At 38.8% G+C, this 8,752-nt stretch overlaps 1 protein-coding gene across 14 annotated transcripts in view; it reads left to right on the forward strand.

The window, feature by feature from the left end:
• LOC127063676 (protein scalloped) overlaps nucleotides 1-8,752 on the forward strand; it is a 163,308-nt gene that overhangs the window by 1,459 nt on the left and 153,097 nt on the right. For 5 of the 14 annotated variants that reach the window (XR_007781447.1, XR_007781457.1, XM_050993702.1 and 2 more), the window contains exons 1-2: nucleotides 24-858; nucleotides 1,540-3,598. The exons of 3 other annotated variants lie outside the window; for them this stretch is intronic. Coding sequence is in view for 1 of the 11 variants with exons in the window: in XM_050993800.1 (XP_050849757.1) it covers nucleotides 3,574-3,598 (25 nt within the window). In the remaining 10 variants the exon portion in view is untranslated. Of the gene's footprint in view, nucleotides 1-23; nucleotides 859-1,539; nucleotides 3,599-8,752 lie in introns of those variants that run through there. 6 more of the 14 variants (XM_050993713.1, XM_050993736.1, XM_050993727.1 and 3 more) reach the window with 6 other exon arrangements.

Raw genomic sequence — 8,752 nt, forward strand, 5'->3', positions numbered from 1 at the left:
GTTTTATTTCTACGGGTGTACGTTCCATCTCTCTCTCTCTCTCTTGTCTCTCTCTCCATATATCTCTTTCTAATAATCCACCCTGTGTTATCGTCCTCGTCGTCGTTCCCAAGTGCTCTTACACGTATCCTATATCCAACGTGTCTGTACGTGTACGTGCGTGTGTACGGTGTGCGCGTGATGGTGTGTCTCTGTTGTCGTAAGAAAAAAAATATTTAAATGTATTACAAAGGAAAACGAAAAGGGAAAAGAAAAGTAAAGAAAAGAAAACAACGATCGTATCGGTCGAATTAATTTCTTACGTTGATAGATAGATCTAGTATACTCGAAAGAAATAAAGAAAAAAGAAAAAAGGAAAAAGAAAAAAAGAGAAAGAGAGAAGGAAGAGAAGAGGTTAGGAAGAGACGACGAGCGCGCGCGCTCGGCGTATGCGTCCGGCGGCGGGCGGTGTGTTCCTGAGCTGCGTGCGTCCTCCCCCCTCTCTCTTCCCTCCCCCCACCCTCGCCTTCGGTCGAGAAGCGTACGAGCGAGAGCGAGAGAGAGAGAGAGAGAGGGAGGGAGATAGATAGATAGATAGACAGAGACAGAGACATAGAGAGAGAGAGAGAAGAGCGCGTCGCGCCGTGACGACGAGGAGTGAGAGAGAGAGAGAGAGAGAGAGTGTGTGTGAGAGAGAGAGAGAGACGAGGCGACAGATACGTTCGAACGACGTACCTCTTGCCTAGTAGTACCCGCCTGCCAGGCCGTTCGCTCGCGCGCTGCGCTTCTTACGTCAGTTAGTTCTCTAACGTCCGATCTTAGATTGTTCACGTCGTCGTCGTCGTCGTCGTCGTCGTAGTCGTCGTCGTTGTCGTTGCCGTATATTATATTATATTCTCTCTCTCTTTAATCGCTTAGCTACGTTCCGTCTCTTCCACGTTCTCATCTCTGCTAATCTATCCTTTTTTCTATTCTCATTTTCTTATTATTCGTCACGTTCATCATCCTTCTAACGACGATATAATATCGTGTGTCCGTTCGGTGAATTTATCGATCGAAACGCGTGCGAGAGGGAAAGAAAGAGAGAGAGAGAGAAGGGGAAGAACGCGGCTTGTGCGTGCGGAAAAATCGCACGCCGAAATATCGGAGAGAAAAAAAAAATATATATATATATATACGTATAAAAAGAGAGAAAGAGACAAACGGAAAGAAAGGGGAGAGAGAGAGAAAGGATAGAAAAAAAAAACCTTGCGAAAGGACGCGTGCCCGCTGAGAGATATCGCGGGCGCTCAGTGAATCGCCTTCTCTCCAACCCCCTCCCTCCACCGAACCCCGTCGCCACCCCCTCTTCACTCTTCGGTCTTCCGTCGTGACCGTACGACCAGCCACCCTCGGTGGTTCGTTCGACCCCCCTCCCTACTCTTCGCGCTTTTTTACTCGGACAGCGCGCCCGCGCGCGCGCTTGCGTGTGTGTGCGTATACGCTCGCGTGTGTGTATATATATATATCTATATATATAATTTATATATATATATATATATATGTATATTTCAAAATAAGGGAAAGAAAGACGAACGAAAGAGAAGAGAGAAGAGAAGAGAAAAGAAGAAAAAAGGAAAAAGAAAAGGAACGAACAAACACACACACACATACATGCACACGCGCGCGCGCGCGCATACAAATTGATAATAAAACAAGGGTGTCAAGTCAGAAAATTTGTGAAGGAAGTTGTTCGTGTTCGTGTTCGTGTTCGTGTCGTTCGTTCGATCGTTTGTTTCGTGAATCGTCGATAACCAATAATATAGAAGAGGACGAGATTATGATGATGATGATGATGATGATGATAATGATGATGACGATGATGATGATGATGATGATGATGATAGTGCGGGAAACGAAGTAATAACGAAGGGATTCTTCTTCTGTCTCGTACGAAGGAAGGGAAGAAAGAAAAAGAAAGAGAGGAAGAAAGAAGAGAGAAAAAGAAAAAGAAAAAGAAAAAGAAAGAAAGAGAGAGAGAGAGAGAGAGAGAGAGAGAGATAGAAGATGCGACAAATTTTTCGCGCGCATTTTGACGTTGAAGAATAAAACTAAAGCGCACTAAAAAGTGTAACGTCTGGGTTGGGTTTGCCTTCTTTTTCTTTCATTCTTTATTTTTATTTCTATAATTTGCTCTCTCCCTTTCTATCTTCTCACGTTACGGACGTTCGAGTCCGTTGTTTTATCCTTTCTCTTTATCTCTTTCCGTCTCTCTACCCTGTCATTTTTCTTTTTCTTTTCTTTTTTGTTTTCTTTTTATCTTTATCACCCCCTTCGTTCGCGTTCTTTTCGTCGATCCCTGTCTCTCGTAATTCTCTCTCTCTCTCTCTCTTTCTCTCTCTCTCTCTCTCTCTCTCTCTCTCTCTCTCTCTCTCTCTCTCTCTCTCTCTCTCTCTCTCCAGTTCCCCGCGATCGTTTGCCGCGTGTGCGTGGAACAAACTCGAAGGCGGGAACTCGCCAGCGCGAAAGCCGCGAAATTCGCGCGCCTCGCCGGTTGGTGGTGGATGTGGACGTGGAGGTGGAGGTTGTGAAGGGAGAGAGAGAAAGAGAGAGAGAGAGAGAGATAGATAGATAGATAGAACGAGAAAGAAAGAGAGAGAAGGGAGATCGGGAACGGAGAATCGCGTCGCGTTGTTATGTTCGCGACGCGAAGAAGCATGCCGGTCGCGACGGCTGACCTTTCGGAAAGGTGTTGACCGACCGATCGACCGACCGATCGGATCGACCGTCGTGTGTGTGAGAATCGATTGATAATCGTCGGATATAATAGTTCTTTGGAATGCCCTTAGTATTCAGCTGTCCCTGTCTTCAACGTGAAAAGTTTGGAGTTTGAGTTAAGAGAGACGAAAAAGGAAAAAGAAAGAACAGATATAAATAGTAGGACGAAAAACAATACAAGAGAGAGAGAGAGAGAGAGAAAGAGAGAGAGGGAAAGACTGTGTGTGTGAGGGAGTGAGAGAGAGAGAGAGAGAGAGGAGGAAGAATAAAAATAAGAAGAAGAAGAAGAAGAAAAAGAAGAGGAAGTTAAGAGGAAGGAAGAAACCCAATAGTATCCATCGTCGTGGGTGGTCATCGGCGTAGTCGCTATTATTACTAATATTATTATCATAATTATTATTAATAATAATATTAAAATCGTTATCGTTATTGTCGTTGTCGTGACCGTTGTTATTATCGTTGTTGTTGTTGTTGTTGTCGTCGTCGATCGAGCGACGACGACGACGACGACGACGGCGTCGCAAGAGTTGAAAGAAGAAGAACGAGAGTCGACGACGAAGCCGACGGACGCCGTGGTCGTGAGACGCCTTGTTTCGTCTCCTGGATTCGAGGAGGACGATAAAGAAGAAGAAGAAGAAGAAGAAGAAAAAGAAAAAGAAAAAGAAAAAGACGAAGAAGAAGAAGAAGAAGGAGAAGACGACGACGACGACGGGCTATCGTTCTTCCTCCTCCTCTTCTATTTCCTCTCTCTATTCTCCCATAGCGAGAGACGACGAGGTATTAGAGAAGCTCCAGAAGAAGCACGACCCTACCACCACCATCGCCGCCGCGGCTTGGATGGATACTGTGCATTATTTCTGGAGTGAGTTTCTTATTTTACACGTCGTGCGTCCGTCCGTCTATTCGTTCGTTCGTTCGTTCGTTCGTTCGTTCGACGTGTATGCGTGTGCGTGTGCGTATATATGTCTTTAGTTTTTGCGTGTATGTGCGTACGTACGTATGCATGTACGTCTGTGAGAGATTATTTTCCGTCTCTTTCTCTCTTTCTTTCTCTTTCTCTATCTTTCTTAATTCGTTATCCTTTTTTCGTCCTTCTTTTTCGTCTTCTGATTCTTCTTCTTCTTCGTCTTTAAGCTCACGTGCGGTCACGCGACCATCCTCGTCCTCTTTTGTCTCTCCTTCTCCTTCTCCTTGTCCTCCTTCTCTTTCTTTTTATTTTATTATTTCTTTATTTCTATTACACGTTCCTTCGAGAAAGATCTATCTCTAGGGTATTTGAAAAAGAAGCTTCTTTCCCGCCTTAATGACGCCTACTGTGAACGTAACCCTCTTATGCCTTCAGGTATGCTTTCAACGTGCCCCTCCTTTCTCGCGACTACTTCGTGGATCGTTCCTATACGTCTTTCTTTCTTTTTTTTTTCCTTTTATTTTGTTTGCTTTCGTCCTTTTTCTCTCTCTTTCTCTGTCTCTTTACGCCATGCTTTCATGCGTTTGTTTACTACTCGCCAATCATCTTTGTCCATCTTTCTCCCTCTTATCATCATCATCATCATCATTATTATTATTATTATTTATCTTATTATTATCATTATTGTTATCGTTATTATTATCGTTATTATTATATTACTTTGCGCATTTCTCTACACCATAGGGCAACATTTTATTTCTATCAATTTTAATGCCCGTCTGTACGACTATAAGGACTAAAGTGACTAAAGTAGCTTCACGTTCAATCGATGTTAATCGTCCGGCCTCTACTTTATCGTTCTTCACTCACTCACTTACTTACTTACTCACTTACTTACTTATTTACTTACTGACTTACTTACTTACTTCAATACGTGATAACAATGACAAGAAACTAAAATTATTTTCTACTTCTTTTTATCCTCTCTCTTTTTTTTTCTTTTTGCTTTATATATGCATGCGCGCGTATCTGTTTGTATGAGTCTGTCCGTCCGTCCGTCTGTTTGTCTGTCTGTCTGTCTGTCTGTCTGTCTGTCTGTCTGTTTGTCTGTCTGCCCGTCCGTGTGTAAAAACTTGTACGTATTTATAATAGATACGACGAGACGCACGAGTTATTTTTAAGTTGAAGTTATGAAATTTTTAACGACTCATGCCACGTGATTTACACCTCTCGCGAATATAAAAACTTCGCGAATCGTTACCAACGATGATCTCGGTAGGTGATTTTAAAAGAAGGAGATGGATAAGAAGAAAAAGGAAGAAAGAAAGAGAAAGAAATAGTTGCTATAAAAAGTAAACAATTTCGATAGGTTCTAAACGTTACATTTATATGCAATATAAATCATGTGCAATATATTTTTAGAAGATCGATATCGAGGAAGAGGAAAATCTATCGGTCGATACGATCGTTTTCTTCTTTATCCACGTCGAATTACAATTGCGATCGATTAGATTAATTAATTGATTACATCTTTCTTTTATGCTCTGTCGGAAATACCAATTTCTAATAGCCATTAAGTTCGAGGCATTAAGTGACGTAAATATATTCTCTCTTAAAATTATCAAATGTTTTTATAAAAGACAAACGTTTCTTTTCTTTTTTTTTTTTCGAGAATAAATATACTTAAATATTTTTGTTATATAATCGAAAATAATTCTGTCGGAATATGTTATGACCATTTTTGTAATTACCGGCACGTTTTCTTTTTTTGTGAAAGATAAACATTGACAGGATTATTCATTTTTTTTTGTCTTTTTTCTTTTTTTTTTTTTGGAAAGAATCGTTTGCGCGTTATCGTTGTTGTCACGATCGCAGCAAGTCGAGTTTCGAGCTTGTATCGCACAAAACGTTTTGTGAAACTGTACGTCTTTGGCACGTATCTCCAATCTTTTTCTACGGAATCGTCGAAAGTGCCGAGCTTTACGAATACTTTATTCTCACGGTACATTGATTTTCTATCGTCGAAAACGCGCGAACGTGTCGAGTACTCTCTCTCTTTCTCTGTCTCTCTCTCTCTCTCTCTCTTTTTCTCACCCTCCCCTTCTCTTTATCCTTGACCGTTATCATTTTCGAGTCGTCGCGTTGTCGTCGCGATGGGAACAATCTTTCGAGTTTGATCATGCGATTTCAATGGGTTATTCCCTGGAAAATCTTATCGTTCTCTAAACTTCGTTCTTTCCCTCTAAATCGATCGATAGATCAATGGCTCGATCAATCGGATTTTTCTACATTAGATTTAGTCGATAGTACAAAATGTAAATCAAATGACTACTTTCGATTTGTTCTCCTTTCGTTAATTAACCAAGATATATATACATATACATTTATATAAACGAGTTTTCATATAGTCGACTTAATAACACACTGTCGTATATGATAATATTTTTTCTATTCTTTTATTTCTTTTTCAAAAATGATATATCTGTGTGTGCGTGTGTACACATCAATTCGTGTAACAAGAGTTACTCATGACTCATTTGGTATAGAACGAGTTTACCGATAACGTACGTTTAGTAAACCATAAGATACATCGGTTGTATCCGGTTTCGAGATTCGATGATCGAGAGACCGTTTCGACTGTTGTTTTACACCAAGTATATATATATATACTAGGTGTCCAATTTTTATCGATTGTTTATATAGACAGGTAAACACTTTTTCTACAGTAATATTTCGTATGATATTTCGTCTCGTTATCAATTTAAGATTATCTTTTTATCCAACCCTCCCACTCCCCGACACCCACCTATCAAATTTTGATTAAATTAACTTCGTTATTAGCAATTTATAAAATTAATGTAAACTCGCAAACTCGTTTAATATTCGGGCACGACTGATTTCTTTGACTTTGTCCACGCACGATAGAAACGATGGAGAGATATCGATAAAAAATAAAGACAGTTAGAGAGAGAAACAGAGAGAGAGAGAGACCGGTTGTCGAGTGAATCGGGGAAAAATTTGAAGCGACATTTCGTACCGCTCTTGTGTTCCGCACAATGACGTTATCGCGGTGTTCTATCGAAAAATAATTCTAACGGGGAATGCGGTAACGCGCGCCGTTACATAAATTCGATCGGGAACGACACCACCGAACTAACAACCGAGCGAGCGAACACGATCCTGGCAAGCCGTTTGGAAACTATCGTTCGCAACTTACTCAGTGCGAGTCAATATTTTTCTCCGTTGTTTTACTTTTTCTTTTTCTCTTTCTCTCCTTCTTTCTCTTGTACGAAAATTCAAATTATAAATGTTTTCAAAATCTAATGACTCGTCTAGGAGAAAGAAAAAAGAAAAAAATAGAGGAAAAGATCTCCTAAAAGAATTCTCAAAGTAATTGACAGAGTGTCGCGATAAGCGATAATGCATGGATACCGATCTCTCTTCGAGGTACATTATCCTCATTGTGTTTACATTACGTATGCCGATAAGAACGCAACGCTATCGTTGCTACCGTTTTTATCATTGTCCTCGTTCACACGTGAAATCGCGCCTCCATTTACTTTCAAAATGAAACGACGCGATCATCGATTCGATATATGGCCTTATATCGGCGTTTATTTATTTATTTATTTATTTATTTATTTATTTTTCATTGTTCTATTTATTTCTTTTTTTTTTTTTTTAATAAATATGTAAGCAAGTTGCTTATCCAGTTATTTACGTACTTGCTCAAGCGTTAGGAATAAATATTTAAAAATATATTTCAGTGTTATACGTGCCACGTACAAATCTCATACACCATATGGATTATTGCAAATTTAAACAAAAAATAAAACAAAGTTTTATTTGAATCTTCGAAGAAATATAATGATAATCTCGAGTACCATTTCGTAATTATAAAAGAACGATGACTAACATACCTCGTACTACATTCGATCTATTCTATATCTATACTCGATTATTGTAAATTTAACAAAATTATTTAATCTTTCCAAGAGTAATGATAATCTCGAGTATATTTCGTAATTATATAAAAGCGATGATGACTGATATATCTTAGCACCTTTTATTCAATACTTAAACCCGATGATAGTAAATTCGAAAAAGGAAAAAAAGTTATTTAATCTTTCGAAGAGCCATGATAATCTCGAGTATATTTTGTAATTATATAAAAAATAATGATGGCTAACATACGTCATCATACCGTATTAAATCTATCCATATACGTATATCGGATTATCGTAAATTCAACGAAATTATTTAATCTTTCCAAGAATAATAATAATAATAATAATAATAATAATAATCTCTAATACATTTCGTTATTACATATGAAAACAATAATGATCAACATATATCATATTACACTAAACCCATCCGATATCTAAATTCGATTATCGTAAATTCAACAAAATTATTTAATCTTTCCAACAATAGCGATAATCTCGGAATACATTTCGTAATTACATAAAGAAAAAAAAAAGATGGTTAATACAAATGATATCGTATAAAAAAAAAAAAAAAAACACCTATACCCATGACCGATAAATACAACAGATATTACATGATCCTTTGAAAAAAAAACATTATAATATCGAAATTATAAAAGAAACCGGATTCAAAAAAAAAAAAAAAAGAATATGACATCAAAATTATATAAAAATTACTATGTATCTACGTGAATCCCTTTGATTATTTCAAATGAATATTAATCTAAATCGAAGAAAATTATTTCAAGCGTCTTGTTAGAAAATCATGGATTTTAGTTAATGACGATGAACAATGACGAAGAACAGTGGAGGAGGGGTAGGGATGGGAGAGGAGACAACAACAATGGCGGAGTAAGAGTATTCGAGAGAGCGCGTGCCGTTGGTTCCGATGAATGGACAGTTTGTATACGTGGCCGTTGATTCTTTTGGTGCGACATTGCCTCGCTTTTATATCCGTTCTCGGTTCTCGTCCGATCGTATCTCACTAGCCGCGACAGCACCTAGACTCATTAAGCGAAGCTTCTGCAAAGATATAAATAGGGATGCCTTGTGTCCCGTTCGTCCGCGAAAAGAGCAAACGAACTTTCGTAGTCGACCCTCCGACTCGTCGACTTTACCC

This window comes from Vespula vulgaris, chromosome 1 (genome assembly GCF_905475345.1).
Source record: "Vespula vulgaris chromosome 1, iyVesVulg1.1, whole genome shotgun sequence".
Lineage (NCBI taxonomy): Eukaryota > Metazoa > Arthropoda > Insecta > Hymenoptera > Vespidae > Vespula > Vespula vulgaris.